Source organism: Wyeomyia smithii, chromosome 1 (assembly GCF_029784165.1).
Source record: "Wyeomyia smithii strain HCP4-BCI-WySm-NY-G18 chromosome 1, ASM2978416v1, whole genome shotgun sequence".
NCBI classification, from domain to species: domain Eukaryota; kingdom Metazoa; phylum Arthropoda; class Insecta; order Diptera; family Culicidae; genus Wyeomyia; species Wyeomyia smithii.
In genome coordinates this window covers 138,272,821-138,293,423 of record NC_073694.1, presented here as the reverse complement: position 1 = coordinate 138,293,423, position 20,603 = coordinate 138,272,821, and the positions used below count along the sequence as shown (strand labels likewise).

At 40.4% G+C, this 20,603-nt stretch overlaps 2 protein-coding genes and 1 long non-coding RNA gene across 9 annotated transcripts in view; 1 reads left to right on the top strand and 2 right to left on the bottom strand.

Annotated features, from left to right (window-relative positions):
* The window catches only part of LOC129718864 (ankyrin repeat and KH domain-containing protein mask), a 60,527-nt gene that overhangs the window by 7,516 nt on the left and 32,408 nt on the right, over nt 1–20,603 (top strand). The window lies entirely within an intron of this gene.
* Nucleotides 2,435–3,424, bottom strand: LOC129718866 (uncharacterized). The gene is made up of 3 exons (XR_008727069.1): nt 3,336–3,424; nt 2,731–3,277; nt 2,435–2,667 (listed from the first exon to the last, which is right to left on the bottom strand). It is a non-coding gene; the product is annotated as an uncharacterized LOC129718866 (long non-coding RNA).
* LOC129718865 (uncharacterized) lies at nt 4,927–6,768 on the bottom strand. Of its 2 annotated transcripts, XM_055670044.1 has the most exons (2): nt 6,192–6,768; nt 4,927–5,850 (listed from the first exon to the last, which is right to left on the bottom strand). In XM_055670044.1, the coding sequence occupies exons 1-2, from the start codon at nt 6,485–6,487 to the stop codon at nt 4,971–4,973; spliced, it is 1,176 nt and encodes a 391-aa protein (XP_055526019.1). In that variant the 5' UTR covers nt 6,488–6,768; the 3' UTR covers nt 4,927–4,970. The 2 variants fall into 2 exon arrangements, with proteins under 2 accessions (XP_055526019.1, XP_055526020.1); XM_055670045.1 differs by having other exon boundaries at nt 4,927–6,768.

Genomic DNA, 20,603 nt, shown 5'->3' with positions numbered 1-20,603 from the left:
TATCAATCACAGCTTTAAAAACGATTATAACGATATTTCAGGTCAAAATCTATTTATTTTGACTAACGAGATGAAATTTTGTCATCATCTATGATGAGACAATGTGGCTTCGTCAGCATCTGGGTGTACAGTTTCCGGGCCCGTGACTTTCCCACCGTATTTAGCCGTTCGTCACGATTTGAAGTCTTCTGTGCTTTGGCCATGTACAGTCCGCTTTTTGGCTCTCTGAACGAAAGACTAGGACAAATTCAACTTCTTGGCCCTTCATCCCTAATCGAACCATTGGGATGCACAGAGTTTCTTAGTACCGTTAATTCCAGGACTCACCATTGACTGACCGCTCCCGGGTTGTTTTCCGATGTCCCGATGAGAGAGTTAAAGATTTTATTTCAATTGTCGACGTTGCTTTTCCGGTGACGCCATTTGTCCAATGCACTCTGAACTTCTTCTATCCAAAGTTTCAAAAAGGGGGAGGGGTTAGTTTCCTACAACGTTTTTTCTGTGATGCTATTTGATGTGTGACACCCAATGTTTTCTAACAGTGAACGAATGTACTCAATCATTCAAACATCACTGCTGAAGGCATGAATGTTCTTTGTCCTAACATCGTCGAGCTGCATTCAACGTGCAGAGACGACATGCATCACTTTTGCTCTCAAAGAAATTCTGATTATGTTAATTATTACTAAAATTGTTTTCGTTATATTTCTTTTTTTAGGTTATTAGATCTCGATTTCTCTTGGATAGTCTGGTGTATTTTTGCATTCTGCATCAATTTATGCAAAAAAAAAAAAAACAAAATGTTTCAAAATGGCACCCGTGCTACTTTTACCCGTACTTGACTTTGTTATATTAAAAATCCAAAGAATAGTTGTTAAATAGTTTAAAGCGTTATTTCTTCTTTCTTTTGACGACAAATGACTCAGTGTTGAGTTTGATTGCAAATATAAACGCAGAGTTTGCAATTTATACTAAATAACCCAAATTTTTTAAATTCGGTTTTACAAATTTTTTCGACTATGACCAACAGAAAATATGTATTCAAATTCTTGTGGAATAAAATAAAAAAATCAGGGGCGATTTGTGCACAGTAAGACGAGTCCTGAAAATCGAAGAAAAATAATGTCAATGAAAATATTCTGTGAGAGAGCTTAGCTTTGTCACGATTACGAGCTTTACTCGCAACGTTCGAGATCCATTTGCTGCAATATTGCAGCCGATAAGTTGATACCATAGCAGATGAATCGTCATTTTTATGTGCTTCACTTAACAATCATGCGTCCTTCCATGTGTTAATCACCCATCGAATAATTTTCTAGGGAAAATATGAAAACCACGTTTTGTGGGTCGACCATCGTCTTCGATTCATAGAAAACTACCAAGCTGCTTGTAGCAGCTATTCGCATTGTATCTGTGTTGAGTACATGCTAGTACGGTTCCAATCGGCAATTATCCGCTAACTGGAGTATACCGTACATATCTTCTGCCCGCTTGAAAAAGCACAAATCTCACAGGCATTGCGATGTTGCCTGTGGTTTCAGCGAGCATCTGTAGCTTGGTGCAACTACGCTCTGGTGAGATAAAATGATTCATTTTTATTTAAAACTTTTATTTTTCATATTTTTAAAATTTTTTGGCTCTCAAAATATTATTAATTGTTGAAATGTGTTAACCGTTAACATAGAATTATCGTGTCGATGCACACATGATTTATCTTTACCTTGTTCGATTTACTGTGGTCTTCAATCCTCCTAAGCAGCCTTTGTATTATGATCAAAAGCATTTGACTAACTACTGTTCGGAGTATATGATTTATAATTCAATATTTGATTATTTCCATTCAATGCGACTGCCACGCCATGCCGGTTGGCCGTCATCCACAGTTGAACAGACTGTCTGTATGTGTCCCTCTGCAGATACACAATGCCCCGCCATATCGGAGTAGAAAAACTCCACACTGTTAGGCTACTGACATACTGGAGCGTCAAATGAAGCGAAGCAAAAAGCGTCGCAAAGGCGTCTGAGCTGCTTCTTCGGACGTCTATATGAAACGCTCGAACCGGTCATACTGGAGCGGCAACGACGCGTCACTAGAAGCGGCGAAACTGAACGAGAAGTGTTTTGACGCGCGTACACGCACGTAGTAATACTTTGTTCAGACTAATTCTGATTCTTGTCACCGCCAGGTTTTTTATATTTGCTTTCTTTTGCTTGATAAACGAAACAAAGAAAAAGAACCAATTTCCGCTTAATTTTTCAGGTCTTCGTGAAAATGACATTAAATGTTTTTGATTAATTTGATAAACTAGGTTAACGTTGCTTGGAATTAAAATGAAAAAAAAACGAGACACTGTTACTTCTTGGTTTATTTTAAACTTAGTTTCGATTCTACACATCACTTCAAATACAGATTCTACACATCACTAAAAATTTTAATACAGTTTTATAAACCTGGAAGAACGGCCAAAGGATCTGGGTCTTGTATCCGTATCAATCACGAGACTAATTACACAAACCGTAACACGACATTGAAACCTATTTTTCTTAAGTTTGTAATACTTATAGACTTGAAAAAAAGCCGTTACTAGGGGAAACTAGAAGCTCGATTGGCATCGCATCCGGATTTACCTCATGCAGGACCATCTGAACAGGTGCAGCATACAGTACCTGTAAAAATAATTGTTCAATTCATTATCTTTCATATATAAATTATGTACATTGAAATCTAACCTTTGCATTCGAGTCCGACATTCGATTAGATGATGATTGTGGTGTATCCTCTTTCGTAACCGTCTCCAAATCGGCACTGTCGACCTGCTGGTTCATTTCCAACAGATTCTGGATCGTGTTTTGTCCGGGAAGTGTTGGTAGCTGGATAACAGGCAACGATGAGGTGGCAGTAGCAATAAAGGTTTGATCGGTGTAAATTTTTGTCATTAAACAATATTTTTGTTTCTCATAAGCTTGTGCTAGCTTGGTTAGATCACTATACTACCGTACTTTATGCTCCATTGACTGTTTAATTTGTTTCTATGTATTGTTCGTATTGTAACGAAACTGCTGGTTTGAAGGTACGTTTTTAGGGTAATTTTTCGACCGATAAGACATTACAGGATACATTTTGCTGTGTCTGCTAAAGTTCCAATCGCAGCCGTCGTAATTTTTCTGTTGTTACTGCAGCACAGCAATACCGAATTTTAAGTTTTCGATGGTTTTTGGACAGCGACCATTTTCACTATATCTCCTACTCCTTATTTAGTTTCACCTAAGTGACCGTCTGAAACATGAGATAAAATCAACTTATATAAACATCATTGCATTCGACCTTAACTTACCTCACACCACCAATTTTGCAGAACAAATTTACCAGCACACCTCAGTACCGCCTGCTTGGTTTATAAAAAAAAACACAAGTTCTATGATACTATAGTTGATGCGGGTGTTTGGTTGTCTCAGTTCATGCTATATAAGTGTCGTTTGTACTTGGTTTCTCGATAGCAAGTAGTATCGATATCGAATTCGAATTGATATTTAATAATATGCAAATAAATATGTTATAAGTTATGTTCTGTGAAACAAACATTATTTCAAATAACGATGTTTGTGTTTTTCTAAGTGCTTTGCGCGGTCAAACAATTTGGCTTGTGGTCATCTTATCCGATCTTGTAAGCCAAAATGTTTTCGAAAATATAAGGAATTTCAAACTGTTAAAAAAAATATAAGGAATTTCAAACTGTTAAAAAATGCTAGTTGTAAAAAAAGTGAGCAGTTGTAGAGTGGTTCCGCTTTTTACGAAAATGTGTTAAATCTTTGTCTTTTCGAAGTCATTTTCGCGAGCGTGTGTGTAAAAATGTATACTACAATGGGTTTTTTACTCTAATCGTGTAAGTCTGTTTACATCAGAATGGAGAGTGAAAACGAAAATTTAATTGCGCTAGTTTTTGCAAGAAAACCGTTATGGGACAAAACTCTCAAGCAGTTCAGGAATCGCATAATGGTGGAGAAACTTTGGAGGCAAGTGGCCAATGAACTAGGAGGTGATCTAACAAGTAAGTTGAAAAACAAAATAAACAGAGTGTTTGATACATCAATTTATTCTCTGGTTTTAGCGGATGCAGTTCGTAAAAAGTGGAAATCGCTTCGCGACACATTCGCAAAAGAGCTCAAAAAGGTTCCGATAGGAAGATCGGGCGATCCGGGGCCATCTAACTATGAAGTGTATTCGTCTTGGCCTTATTTCCAAACAATGCTATTTATCAAAGATCAGGTGAAGCCTCGTAAAGCAGGTGGAAACCTGATGGTCAACGATACTGATATTATGGAGTTTGCTAAAGATTCTCAGCCAACATACCCTGAGTCGAATGAGGAAGTTCTCGTCGAGGATATCAATATGAGCAACTTGGAAGTTCCCGACATGTCGTCAAAACAGAAAAACCAGAAAAAAGGAGTACAACAACAGCTGATAGACATCGAGGCGCAGAAGCTAAAGCTACTAGAAAAAAAAAATCACCAAAAATCACCATTGCTGTGACGATGAAGATGAAGCATTTTTTAAAAGTCTCCTACCTCATGTTCGAAAATTGAGAGCGGAAGAGAAATTCGACCTTCGCATGGATTTAGAGAAGGTGGTCCAAGACCATGTCTATAAGAGAAACAGATTTCTGAATGATACTAATATCATTGATTTGAACCATCATTCTACGCCTACACGTCCTGCAGAAGATTCTTTTCTCGAGGTACCAGGAACACTTCAGCCATGTAATATCAGCTATCAACATTCCGACGAACCAAACGTTGTTACTGTGCAATACAACAATGATGAGGAGAGTAGCACTTCAAAGCGACAATATTATTCCGTGATAACATCTCCCATCTCTAGTGTTCGATAAATTCAAGTACTTTCTAATTTTAATAACGTTTTATTTAAAGAAATCTTCAACGCAAAACTAAATAAATCCTGTTTTCTAAAATTAATTTAGTTTATTTTTGTTCACAAAACCATCAAAATAGTTTCGCACGAAACGTCCAGTTTTAGTACAAATTTTATTGGATCCGCAACCTTGATTTTTTTTACCCTGCACTCTATTTATGTCAACATTTTCGTCCAGAATGGAATCAAGTCCTTCATGATCTAATATGACGTTATGTAGTACACATATAGCTTTCACGATCTCATCCGCGAATTCTATTTCCACCTCAATTGGTTTCCAAAGGAGTCTCCACTTTGCAGTCATAATGCCGAATGCACATTCCACACACTTTCTGGCCCTGGACAACCGTGAATTGAAGTATTCCTTTTCCGAATCGAGTAGTGAACGGGGATATGGGCGGAGCAAGTTTCTAATTAAAGGATATGCTTCATCTCCGACGAAAACGTGCGGCATATCCAAGCTGAACTCTTCATCTGGTAATGGGGTGTCCGGAGGGATGTTCAATTGGCCATTTTCCAGTAGTTTGTACAAATCGGAACTACTAAAAGTTCCTCCATCACTCTGTTTTCCATATCCTCCCACTTCTATCACCAAAAATTTTGCATTGGCATCTGCTACTGCTTGTAGAACTATTGAATGGAAACCTTTGTAGTTATAGCATAACGATCCAGTTCCTTTTGGGCATTTTATTCGTATGTGTTTCCCATCAATAGCTCCAATACAATTTGGAAAATTCCATTTTAGCCAGTATTCTTCGGCTACAGCTCTATACATTTGTTCCGTTGGTGCAGGCATATAAATAGGCTGTAGAATTTCCCACAAAGCATTACACGTTTCTAGCACTATTTGTGCTACCGTAGAGCGGCCCATACGGAAAGAAAAGCTGAGTGTTGTGAACGATGAGCCCGTTGCAAGATACCTGGGAAAAAGATCGCTCAGGTAAATATTGTACAGGTCAGAAAAGATTGTCAAATTTTCGGTACAGCATGCAAATCGTACTAACAGTATATCATGGTGACTCCAAAAACATTCATTTTTGCTACACCATGATTCCGAAATATTTGTATAAAACCAATTTAATATGAATCAAAAATTAATGTTTTCAAATATGTGTACAGGTATAATTATGAATTTTGTAGTCTATCGTGGAACGTATGTAAGTGAAAATGTCGAGTTTCTCGATCACTTTAATGTTGAACTCAAATAAATAAATGCCTGGTTCAATTTACAATAAAATTTAAATATTCAATCATATATTACCTTAGAGTAATCACTAATCGTTCACAAGGAAAAATTGGTTCACTATTGCAATTTGTCCAGTTTTTTGTTAGTCTATTCTGCACCAAATTTAATACCGTATCGAAAGTTTCCATGGTCATCCTAGTGTATGAACGAAACTTGTCCGGATATTTTCGGAGCTCTTCATAAATTTGGTGGTGTTCTCCATCATTCCTTCTATTTCGGTTTATTGGGTGTACCGAAAAATCTTTTTGTTTGCCAAAAACGAAATTTATCGTGCTTAAAGAAGCAAAAAATTCTTCATCGGACGAATCCATCTTTACTTCATACGAAACCGCTACTAAATATCAACGATAATGACAGCACAACAAAATTGCGAACGCGCGTAACGACGCTCCAGTATGTCATAGGAAGCTTTACCCAACGCTTCTATTTGTTTCGCTTCTTATACGCTCGACGCTTCGCTTAATTTGACGCTCCAGTATGTCAGTAGCCTTAGGCTAATGACATACTGAGGCGTCAAATGAAGCGAAGCAAGAAGCGTCGCAAAAGCGTCCGTGCTACTTCTTCGAACGTCTATATGAAACGCTTAAACCGGTCATACTCGGGCGGCACGACGCGTCGGTAGAGGCGGCGAAACAGAACGAGTAGTGTTTTGACGCGCGTATACGTATGGTAATACCATATTCAGACTAAATCTTTCATCGCCAGGTGTTTTTTATTTGCTTTGTTTGGGTTTGGTAATTGAAAAAAGCAAATAGAATACATTTTCGTTTAGAAAATGTTAAAATGTTTAGAAAATGTCAGTGCACTAATATCATGTCCGACTGAACCTGATATCACCAGGTGCTTTATATTTCGCTTTATTTTGGTCTTAAATCTTAAAAAAAGAAAAAAGGTCATTTCTCGGATAGAAAATATTATCGGGAAAAATTTTCAGGTCGTCGGGAAAATAACACTGGTATTTTTGATTGATATTGCATGCCTAACATGCTGAATCTTTCGGTCATGAAACACAAGCCGCTGAGTGACTAGCTATAGTCACAGGAATTATTCAAAGCCTAACAGATACAATAAACTAGTTGAACGTTACTCGGGGTCAGCGGGTTTAAAAATAAGAATAATTTCGTATATATTTTACTACGTCTGTAACGCAACTGACTTCAGAAATATTATTTTACTTCATAAATAATCTCTATGTTTACTAAAACGTGATTTACCGTGCTTGAAGATGCAAACAAATCTTTATTGGACGAATTCGTTTTTTTTTTCTTTAAACAAAACCGCTGCTGGAATCTAGCAATATGACAACACAACGTATTTGCGACGCTCGCTCCAGTATGTCATAGGAAGCTTCACCCAACGCTTCTGTTTATTCCGCTTCTTATACGCTCAACGCTTCGCTTCATTTGACGCCTCAGTATGTCATTAGCCTTATACTCTGTCGGCTGATGTGTCTCACTCACAGAGCATGCCCCAGGCTAAATCGCTGGTGAGGAACGGCAACAAATTTAGCGATCAGGCTGTCTTCGTTCACATTATAACGATGATCACTTCACACAAAGGTTTCTATGCTTGGCTCGTGGAGAGCGAACATGTTCGCGAGGAAACTGTCAGCTGATTTAGCTAGTTTGTGTACAGCCACTACCGTGTCCAGTTGCCCAGTGTTGCCAGATCAACGTTTGCTTATGCCGAATTTCTTTTTTTGTGGTGCAGCGCTAAAGTGCAAAAATACTAAACATGTTAGTCACGCCAGAAAGAAATACTCTTTGTCTGCGCCGCTAGAAAAAGTATAACACACGAGTGAAACAGATTGTAGTTCCAAAAAACACCAACAAAACAAATATAAATGTTGTCAAATGCCGTATAGGTAAATGACAGTTACACATGCTAATGCAACTTCTCTTTGTTTTTCAACTGTCAAGTTGTTAGTAGTTTTATTTTAGCTCGAGTGTTTTAAAGTAAATTGATTAGTATTTTTTAAAGAAAACCTTATTATAATCTTCTGAAGAAGACTAACTTACAATAACAAACCAACTGACTATTGCGCTTCGTACTTTAAAACCACGAAAATGGAAAAGATTATCGTTTTTCAACCATTGCTGTGAACAAAACCTGGGTTTATCAGTGTCATGATCGTAGTCATTAATCTGCAGCAAGATTGTATCTGTAAATTCTCTGGTAATCTTTACATTTGGATAGCACTGCACCAATTATTTAGTATAACTCGGCCAGTTTCCAATATTTATAGAAACGTTTCGAGCGTCGGTCGAGATACTTTCATTGGTTTCTCTTTGTACAAAATAATTTACACCTATTCTCAAAAAAACTGCTCTTAAGTATATCACGACAAGATTTTAGTTTAATGTTATTCACTAACACTTATTAGAGTCTCGAACACGAAAAATATGTTTTATGATAGAAACATTTTTTGTCACCACTCCATAATATTCGTCAGTACTTAATCATTGATCAAATTTTGCAAATATTAGTTTTTCTTTCGACCTCACTTTTTCATGGGTCAGTAGCATTAAGGCAACACATGTAAACGACAACGATCGCTACCAACTACCATCGTTGCGTCACCGTACGAAAAAAGAAAACTCATGAAATACTACCACTACATACAGTCGAAAAACATTCGCTTATGTGCCCTTCACCCATCCATTGCTCATATTCTCTTTTTTATAGAAGAGAGAGGGAAATGCGGCTGCCTTGCCTGAGTTGACGATGGGTACTTCTGTTGCTTCGACAACCGACTCTCGAACTCGAACCTAATCGTTCGCCACCACGAGCAGTGGTAACAGTAAATGTTAATTCAAATCAGCATCCAAGTGCCATTTAAGAAAATATGTGTATATTTTACTCTACGAAACCTCGCAGTTGCGACTACTCGAAGATAACTTTGATGTTGTTCCTGTGATTTTACGACTATAAACCCTAACAAATAAGATTATATGGCTTTTAATGGCAACTATTATTCCGTTGTTCTAACCAGTAATATTTGATAAAGAAGGCTATGGGGTCTACTACGAAAGGCTGAAACTCGAAAGGCTGAAAGCTACATAAGGCTGAAAAACACGAAAGGCTGAATCACGAAAAGCTGAAAAATCATAAGGCTGAAATTCATAAAGGTCATTTTTGAAAAAACACTCGCGTCCTACGGCCGACTCGATTGTCTGAGATGTATGCTGTCCTTACTCGCTATCGCTCGTTCAGACTAAACTAGGGGATCACCCCTACGAGTCAGTAGACCTAGGAAAACCAACGAACCTATACAGAGGTAATTTCTGCGGGGAGGTTGCCCCCCCGCAGTGGCCGGCGCTCCCGACGGCGGGTCGCCGGCGCACACTCGCGGCCTTCGGCCGTCTCGCCCTGAATCATCTAGGTAACGTGTACAAGAGTCAAGTGCGTATAGATTCAAATGTTGCCGAAAATTAATTTTCCATTGTACAAATCAATTAATACTCAAACATTGAACTCTGTCACCTTATAAAGATTTGCTATCCATGTGTCCAAATTTTTGAACGATTATGAATCAAGTTACAAAAGTTTCAGCCTTTCATGTTTCAGTCTTTTGTGCATTCAGCCTTTCGTTATCATAAATACTTTTCAGCCTTTCGGGTTTCAGCCTTTCGTTACTAACCCAAGGCAATGGCTCATTTCAAGATGGCTTGACAAAGTTTTTTTTTTTAAATTCTTTTAGCACCAATATTTAGTGGTGATTTTTGTGGTTTCGAAATCCAATTTGTGGTAATTTGTGGTTGAGTAATTTCTGAGAAATTTTCAGAAAACTGAGTCAAGCCATCTCTGAAAATGATTTCGCTTCAAATGAATCGGACAACGATGATATATACATCAATCGAAAGCTCTTAATTTGTGGTTCACGAAAATGTAGTTTATGTAGGCATACTTCAGAATAAAATAATTGAAAAACTATTATTTAAATTTTTGAAATGAAAATCCAGAATCCGGAAGCTGCAAAATCGGGTTTCAAAGTGAAGTACAGAGTTAACTCCGGCTTCCGAGCATTATCCCGATTCCTGAAAACATTGGGTAATGTTTGTCTCTTTTAGGTTATTTTCCAAAAATCGGAAGCTACTATCTAGAAATTTAAAATGGCGTCCCAAGTTGATTTCTGGCCTCTGGATATAACGCTTCCGCAATACTCATGATGGATGATATTTGGTCATTTTAAGCTTTTTTCCAGAAACTGAAAGATGCCATCTTCGCCATCGAAATACCCAGATTAGGCAAAATTTGGCCATTTTAGGATGTATTCCGGTAACCAGGAGTAATCACCTGGATTTTTCGCGTGATGTATTTGAAACATATTTATTTCATGGTATTTGCATGTGTATGTGTTAATGTATGCTCATATGTGTGTAAATGTTATGTTTTAAATGCTCGGTATGTTTGTGCTGTTGGGTACCAGAAATCCGTTATTTAAAGTAGAAAATAAATCCAGTAGAAATTTTGAAGGTGTATTTTTCTCTAAAAAATTAAGTATTCGTGTAAATCTATTTTAACAAATCATAAGTTCGAACGAGAAAGGCTATCAAGATCAGAGGCGTCGTGTGGCTGATTTCATATGCACCAAAAAATTATTTAAGTTCTTTTTCCTTAAATAAAATAAGAAAATCAAACCAAAGTGTTTGATGCTTTGTATTGAAGCGTTTCGCTAGTATTCTTACTTGTTTTTAAAGGTTATATTATTTCGATAATTGCATATATCCGGATATTAGGAAATAGGGTACCTGTGCAGTGCAAATGTTGTACAGGTGGACCCGACGCCAGTGATCAAGATGGCTGGAAAAAATATTTTTTTTAATTCTTTTATCACCAATATTTAGTGGTTAATTTGTGAGTTCGAAATCCAATTTGTGGTAGATTGTGGTTAAGAGGTTTCCGAGAAATTTTCAAAAAACTGAGTCAAGCCATCTTGAAACATGACTTTGCTTCAAATGAATCGGACAACGATGATAAATACATCAATCGAAAGCTCTTAATTTGTGGTTCACGTAAATGTAATTTCAAGGTCATAATTACTAGTGTTTGTACAGAAATTTGTGTTTCATTATTCACGTAGTTCTACGTTTTGTTTATTTATTGTTGACGCTTCTGGCCGCTAGCGGCGTTGGCTGTTTGACCTGAAAAATTATCAATTATCATTTATGTAATGATAAAAATTGTTCGAAATGTTTGTAACAATTTCGTTTATAGGGAATTTAATAATTAACTGTCATATTTTTCAGAGGCGACGCGTGACCAAGTGGGCTACCTGTTCAATCAACATTTGCAACACTAATACAACAGTATCGTGATAACAGTTTCGAAAACTTTTATCTCTCTACATTTATCTATATGGCAAAGAATTTCTACGGTCTATTATGACCGCGAGTTTTCCGTTAATTTTCTCGTAGAATAATGATACCTGCATCATTTCATGGAGGAAATCTTTATCCACATTTATCACATCATGATTCTCAATGATCGGTTTTAGTCATAAATAAGTCTGGATCCGTCGAAGAACTAGAAAAGTTCGCTCGACGGATGGCGTTGTGATATGCAATGTCAGTATCATTCAGGTTTTTTCCAACGATAATTGAAATTATGTTTATGATCTATTTGCCTCTAAACTTTTCGCATGAGTAAAAAACCTATCTTTGTTCAATGCTAAAGCGTTTCTTTTGACGATGTTGAAATTAAACTAAAACTAAAACTAAACTAAAAACTCTTTAAACTAAAAAGAAAGCAGCGCGTAAGAAGACAAACGTTTACTATGCGGACTATGCGAGGTTCAAGTTTTCGAATGAACAAAATGGGTGTAGAGGTTTGAATGAAACTATACATCGACGGAAGAATTCCACCACATTGACAGAAATAATGAATGAATTTGCTCGTTTTTCATTTGCACTACGAAAGCTCTGAAGATGGATCTGCGAACTCTCGCGGCCACGTGGTCTCTCTCAAATTTTAATGACGTCGAGAGAAGAAACAGAAAGGCATAACGAAACAGATTACCAGACACTAAAGAGAGGAGGTGTGTAATGAATGTTTCCTCTCGCTGACATCGGTTTTGTTCAGCAGAAAGTTTGAACCAAAAATGTCACTTTTACGCGAGGCGTCGCATTAGTAGTGGTGAGCATGAATGACTGCGTCTACCCTGCCGCACTTGAAGGTGCAGAGAAGTGTTGAACGACGGTTAGTTCAGGTGAAAAGTCTGAATAAACGGTAGTCATTATTGCGTGTGGCCGTGTGGGTTGCGTTGCGTGTGAGTTGTATGGCGTAGTCTGAAATGTAGCCCATCAGGTTACATTCTTCACGGTGCATACATTTCCACTATGTAGAAAATAAAATAAGGATGTTCGGGATAACATTGAAATTACACATAAATTACTCCGACGATTTTTCATCCACTCTACAAATGTGAAAAAATCACTTTTTTCTGAGATTGTCTACCTGTCCTATGAACAGGTTGAACAGGTGGACGAGACGCCTCTGATATTTTTTTCCAAACTGATGTCTTGAATAGAAAAGTGATTATGAAAATAACTTTTCATGAATACCATTAAAAGCCCTCTTTTTGCTCCCGTTCGTATTTCTGTATAAAAGAAATAATTTTAAAGTTTCTAGAAGCTTGTGGAGTGATTTGGAAATCTGGAGTAATTTGCGATTAGGGCGTAAGTAGCAAAATTCAAGCAATTCGCCGTGACAGAAGTAAATCTTTTTCTTCACTCGAGTTGACTGCCCAATGGTGCTAACCAAAATGGTCATTTTGAGAAACCCTATACAATATGTTCACCTGTTCGAAAAAACACCCTGTGCAAAATTTCAGCTCAATCGGACCCAAAATGGGGTGGCGCAAAGCGATTGAATTTTTGCTTTTGAAAATCCAAAAATTAATCCAACGGAATGGGGTGCATAAAACTTAGGATTTTTAGTTTAGTCTCAAGCATACTTAAATTATTGCTTCATATATAACATCAATATTCTAGAACCCAAAGAGTGGATTCATTTGATTGTATTTGACAATTTAGGAATGTTTTCCAGAATCCGGAAGCTGCAAAATCGGGTTTCAAAGTGAAGTACAGAGTTCACTCCGGCTTCCGAGCTGTTTGGTCACTCTATCGTTATATCCGAACGTATGCAGCCAATATCAACCAAACTGATAACCGATAAGGAAACATCGCACGAAGCAGGAGTGCGTTCGCCGATGGGCCGTATGTCTGTTCGTGCAGCCGGGACAAATCGATGCTGGATAAGAGCGAGTGCGATCGGACGGAGATGAGTCGCTTGCCATCAACGGTCGAAATCGCACGCTAGATGCGAGTCTATTGGTCATCGTTAAAAATTCATTTGTTAATTTAAGATATTAGAATAATTATGAAGTTAAGATGTTAAAATATAGGAGTAGCCAATACAGTGTAGTGTTTCTGTTTAATTTGGTGGTGACATTCTGGAGGCCTATCGCCCTATTAGGGGAATATTGGGCCAGCAAATCCAGGAAACAAGGCGGCTATCGAAGGCCAAACGAAGGACACAGTTATTACCCAACATTGCTGGTCCTTCGAACCGGATTGGCTTTACAAGGATTCGGGACACGGATTTGCACGGAGGGTCTTTGGCCAGATTACGGTTATCGGAAACATCATCGCTACACGATTCACTACAACCCACGCCAAGCTGAAGGGAAGCCATTGCAAAAGAGAGTTGTTCATCGCCATTGTTACACAGATCTACGCTGAGCGGCCATCGCGGAAACAACCGAGGCTGATCATCCGCCATCATCGAAGGGAAAGAACGCGTGGAATCCACTACTGGGGATAGCAACGCATCGATAGAGTCACTGGTGATGCTCTACGGCCGGTCAGGTTAGTAAAGAGCATAGTGTATGTCCAGCCGATGGACAATTTATTTTGTGATTCTAACACCAATTTTCGTATCCCCGCGTCATTTCGTCGCTATCGGTCACTGCATTGGTGAAATACATCGGGGAAAATTGCATGCTGCATGGATGCATGCTACCTATTGGTTAAAATCGGAGAGAAAATCAAACGTTTTAATCGGAACCGCAAGGTCTCGGAAGTGACATCGCGCAACATTTATTTCTCCCAGGTAAATTTACCTTTGGGTATATGCCCAGCTGGGGCTTATTTTTTGATACTGCCATTAAAAATAAAATTCCCGTTCGACAATTTGTGGCATTGTTTCTTGGATCGGAGCCCTGAATGCCCTTAAGCTACGCTACTGGTGACTAGTATATACTGTCCGTTGAAGTTGAATTTGTCCAGGCGAAGTAATTAGTTGTCCAGGTGAGGCAGAAGTATATGTTCTGCTGAAGTTGGGTTTAGTTGAATACTACATTGCTGCGTTCCCCTGATTGTACGAACTGACCACTAGTTCGGAGAAAATTATTGAGGCACTTACTGTTCAGCTGTGATAGCGGTGAATACACCCAGGCACGTCGATACTGTTTCTAATTCCTGTGAGGGGCGCAGTTATTAGTCTCCCAGGTAGGCTGGAACAGTATATGTCAAGTAGAAGCTAGACAACTTTCGGAATACTACATCCATCCATTTTTTCTGGTTATTCATCTGAGCGCAACCATGCCTTCGACCGCTTCGTCAGCAGCTGCGAAAAAGACAACATCAATGAAGTCTTTACAAACAAAACTCCGAGGCTTGCAAACATCACTTTCCAACATTGCTAAATTCATCCAAGCGATGGATGCAAACACTAAGACCAGTCAGGTAACAGTTCGTCTTGGGCGTTTAGATGATCTTTGGGAAAAAATCGGCGACGTCATCAACGAGATAGAGTCTCACGAGGAATATGAATCAGAAGAAGATTCACTTACCAAAGAGAGGATACTCTTCGAAGATCGGTATTATGAGATGAAGGCAGCTTTGATAGATCGGATCAAGGAGCGTCGAGAACCTGGTACATCGGAACAGACCATTCGGGGAGCTGAACCCACACTGGTGTCATCGGGAGAGCATGTACGGCTACCGCAAATAAAATTGCAGAGCTTTGATGGCGATATTGACGAATGGCTCAGCTTCAGAGACCTTTTCACGTCACTCATACATTGGAAAGCTGATTTATCGGAAGTGGAAAAGCTACACTATCTCAAGGGATGTCTCGAGGGAGAAGCCAAGGCATTAATTGATCCATTGAAGCTAACTAAGGGAAACTACACTATCGCTTGGGAAACGCTACTCAAGCGATATAACAACAGTAAACTGCTTAAACGGAGACAAGTGCAAGCTTTCTTTAAGCTGCCGGTTATATCAAAAGAGTCGTCATCGGAACTCCATAAGCTGCTGGAAGGGTTTAATAGAATCACTCAAACCTTGGATCAAGTCATTGAACCTGGTGACTACAAGGATCTTTTGCTAATTGAGATTCTCAGCTCGAGGCTGGATACCTACACCCGGAGGGGATGGGAGGAACTGTCCCCTACTAAAGAAAAGGACACTCTCAAGGATTTAACAGAATTTTTTCACCGTAGAATACGGATATTAGAAGCTATACCCACTAAAAACACTGATCCAAAACCAGAAGTAATACCAGCGCCGAAGAAAAGGCCGTTTACCATACGGGCCAGTCACAATGCGATACAATCGTCAACTCCGAAATGCTTTGCATGCTCGGATAGTCATTGGTTACATTTGTGTCCGACGTTTCAGCGTATGGCAGCAGCTGGCCGGGAAACATTATTGCGCACACACTCGCTGTGCAGAAATTGCTTCAGAAAGGGTCACCAGGCAAAGGATTGTTCGTCTAAATTTTCGTGCAAAAGATGCAATGGTCGGCATCACACAATGGTTTGTTTTAAGACGGAAGCAGATAGCAGTAATAAATCTTCTCAGGTGGGAGAGACATCGGCCACCCAGCAAAGCAAGGAAGCGGCGCTGACTGAAATGAAACCGAATACAAGGGTCGGTAATGTCGCTGCTGTGAAGGTAACAGCCAATGTTGCACAGCAGCGTGATTCAAGGGTACTTTTAGCTACTGCGGTAATTATCATCGAGGATAATCATGGTGTGCGGCATACAGCGCGCGCCCTTTTAGATTCAGGATCAGAATGCAATTTTGTTTCGGAAAGATTGTGCAAACAAATGCACGTTGCCAAGGAAAGGGTAGAAATCTCTGTCGTTGGAATTGGTGCAGCTTCCGTTAGGGTGAAGCATACGATCCGGGTGAACATCAGATCGCGAAACTCAACATTTACCGAGGTTATGGATTTCTTAGTATTACCAAAATTGACATCAAAATTGCCTACTGCAACGGTGCAGACTATGGGATGGGTTATACCACAAGAGATCGAACTAGCGGACCCGTCATTCTTCGTTTCGAATAGTGTGGACATCATACTTGGCATCCAATCGTTTTTCGGCTTCTTTCGGACTGGCAAGGCAATGTCATTAGGAGAGGGACTACCACGGTTAACAGAATCCGTTTTTGGTTGGATAGTATCCGGAGAGGCTGCAACACTGACTCATTCGACGCAGATCACCTGCAATATCGCGATATCTGACAAACTGGAGGAGATGATGGAAGGGTTTTGGTCCTGCGAGGAAGTAGGAGATACCCATAATTATTCCCCTGGAGAAAGTCGTTGTGAGGAGCATTTTAGTACCACTGTCCACCGAGGGTCGGATGGACGATATACGGTTTCACTTCCAAAAAACGAAGACATTTTGGCACGGTTGGGAGAATCTAAGGACATTGCGCTTAAACGTTTTGTCGGATTAGAACGGCGATTATCTCGGGATGAAAACTTACGGAAACAATACTACGAATTTATCTCAGAATATTTGGAACTTGATCACATGCGTAAAATTGTTGATGACGGCACACCCGGAATTAAAAGATGTTTTCTGCCTCACCACCCAGTTGTGAAGGAGGAGAGCACCACTACGAAGCTTCGTGTGGTGTTTGATGCGTCCTGCAGGACTTCTACAGGGATTTCTGTGAATGAGGCTCTACTAGTGGGTCCGGTTATTCAGCAGGATCTACGATCAATTGTTCTTCGTTGCAGAATGCGTCAAATCATGCTCGTTTCGGACGTCGAAAAAATGTTTCGGCAAATAAGAATAAACCCAGCTGATGCTCCTCTCCAAAGTATTTTATGGCGGTTCAGAGAGGAAGATGAGGTGGAAACGTATGAGTTAAAGACAGTTACATACGGTACGAAACCGGCACCGTTTTTAGCAACGCGAACACTTAAGCAGCTAGCGATAGATGAAGCGGAACGTTATCCTCTGGCAGCAAACGTTATTGAAAACGATGTCTACATGGACGATGTGATTACAGGCGCCGATGATGTCGAAACAGCTACAAGGCTGCGATTGCAACTGGATGCAATGCTGGAAAGTGGAGGATTCCGATTGAGGAAATGGGCATCGAACTGTGTAGCAGTATTGAAGGATATTCCGAAAAACAATTTGGCGCTCTCAGAGGCAAATGGCATCAGCTGGGAGCAGGATTCTGCAGTTAAGGCTTTAGGTTTAACTTGGTTACCAAAATCAGACACGTTAAGGTTTAGTTTCGTCATTCCCGAGCTGGCGCCAGATCAAACACTAACCAAAAGGAAGGTCCTTTCGATTATTGCATCGTTGTTTGACCCTTTGGGTCTCCTAGGAAGCACGATTACGAAGGCTAAAATTTTCATGCAACGTTTATGGAGTGCGAAAAATACGGATGGGCGTGCATTGGAGTGGGACTCGCCTCTAACCGAGACTCTTGAGGCAGATTGGCGGATTTACCATCAGCAGTTGGCCTTGTTAAATGAGTTGCGCATTCCGAGATGCGTAATTGCATCCGCAGCAGCATCAGTTCAAATCCACTGTTTTTCTGATGCGTCTGAACGAGCATACGGTGGATGTGTGTACGTAAGATCTATGGATGCAAACCAGTTGGTCACAGTTAAGCTTCTTACTGCTAAATCTAAGGTAGCTCCATTAAAAACTCAAAGCCTACCGCGACTCGAATTATGTGGCGCTAGACTAGTTGCGGAATCATGGGAAAAGGTGACGGAGTCAATCGGACCAGATTATGAAGTGCATTTTTGGACGGATTCCACTTGTGTTCTACGGTGGGTCCAAGCTTCCCCAGGAACCTGGGTTACGTACATAGCAAATCGCGTATCTGAAATCCAAGCCATAACAGAGGAGCACACTTGGCATCATGTACCAGGTTTGAGCAACCCGGCTGACTTAATTTCGCGTGGAGTAACGCCAGAAGTATTAATTGAAAACAGTTTGTGGTGGGAGGGACCAGATTGGTTAAAACAAGAAAAAGACCAATGGCCCCAAGGACAGGAAAATCTTCCGGAAGGAGCGCTAGAAGGAAGACGAATTGCGGCTGCTGTGGTGGCAGTCAACGAGAATGGGTTTATGCATGAGTACATTGCTAGATTTTCATCATACACCAGGTTATTGCGAGTAACTGCTTACTGTTTGCGATTAAAGGCAAGGGCAATGCCAAGGGAAAATGGATGTTTCATAACAACAGCGGAATTAAGAGAAGCAGAGTTTGCCATTATTCGGAGGGTCCAACAGGACGCGTTCTCCGAGGATTTAAAACGACTAAGAAAAGGCGAGGCTGTTTCACGTCATTCTTTACTAAGATGGTTTAATCCAAAGATAGCGGAAAACGGTATACTACGGATAGGTGGGCGGTTAGAACATTCTCAAGAGCCGGCAGATGCTAAACATCCGATGGTTTTACCGGCGAAGCATGTGCTGACAGAACTTATACTATTGCATTATCACCAAAATTTGATGCACGCAGGCCTTCAGTTGTTACTAGCTACTGTGAGGCAACGGTTTTGGCCGTTGGGTGGTCGGAACTTGGCCAGGAAAATCATTCATCGGTGTCAACGCTGCTTCCGAGCAAAACCGAAACTTTTCAGACAACAAATGGGCGAACTACCAGCAGCGCGAGTAACAATATCAAGACCATTTGCGAAATGTGGAGTGGATTACTTCGGCCCAGTTTACGTTCGAGCGGGCAGGCGACAAACCGCGATAAAGACTTACGTGTCAATTTTTGTGTGCATGAGCACTAAGGCTGTGCATATGGAGCATGTGACGGACCTTTCAACAGAACGGTTTCTGCAAGCGTTACGCAGATTTTTTGCCAGGAGGGGTAGATCGTCAGACATATATTCGGATAATGGGACTAATTTTGTCGGCGCTAGGAATCAACTGAGAGAGCTATTTGCTTTGTTAAAAGACCCCCAACATCAACAAGCGGTTGCCAGAGAGTGCTCAGCAAACGGCATTCATTGGCATTTTAACCCCCCAGGGGCACCGCACTTCGGAGGCCTCTGGGAGGCGGCTGTTCGTTCAGCGAAGTACCACTTGTTACGTGTTATAGGTGGGAACCCAGTGTCAACGGAGGATTTTATCACGTTGTTGACGCAAGTAGAGGCATGTCTGAACTCCAGGCCCCTAACTCCAATATCGGATGATCCGACGGATTTGGAACCATTGACTCCAGCGCATTTTTTATCGGGCGGATCACTTCAAGCCATTCCTGAACCCGACTATAGTGCTGTGCCATTGAATCGTTTGAATCAGTATCAATTGGTCCAGCGTCAGTTGCAAGACTTTTGGAAACGCTGGAAATCGGAATATTTGGTGCAGCTTCAAAGCAGGACGAAAAATTGGGAGCGGCCGGTAAAGGTGGAAATCGGTCGGCTGGTTGTTGTTATGGACGCAAATCAACCTCCAATGCGATGGAAGCTGGGACGAATCAGTCAGCTGCACCCTGGCACGGATGAAGTGGTTCGAGTAGTCACTGTTAAAACGGCTACAGGATCTTTTACTCGACCAGTGGAGAAACTGTGCTTCCTGCCGCAGGTTGAAGATGCGACGGGAACAGATCAAGAGTCATGCCAGTAATCGTTCCAACATGATGATGTCAGCCAGTACGTCGACGGGACTGTTCTCTTTCTCCTTTTCTTTCAGAAGTCTAACTACTTCAGGGCGGGTGAGGATGTTTGGTCACTCTATCGTTATATCCGAACGTATGCAGCCAATATCAACCAAACTGATAACCGATAAGGAAACATCGCACGAAGCAGGAGTGCGTTCGCCGATGGGCCGTATGTCTGTTCGTGCAGCCGGGACAAATCGATGCTGGATAAGAGCGAGTGCGATCGGACGGAGATGAGTCTATTGGTCATCGTTAAAAATTCATTTGTTAATTTAAGATATTAGAATAATTATGAAGTTAAGATGTTAAAATATAGGAGTAGCCAATACAGTGTAGTGTTTCTATAATTACACGGTGTTTAATTTGGTGGTGACATTCTGGAGGCCTATAGCCCTATTAGGAGGAATATTGGGCCAGCAAATCCAGGAAACAAGGCGGCTATCGAAGGCCAAACGAAGGACACAGTTATTACCCAACACGAGC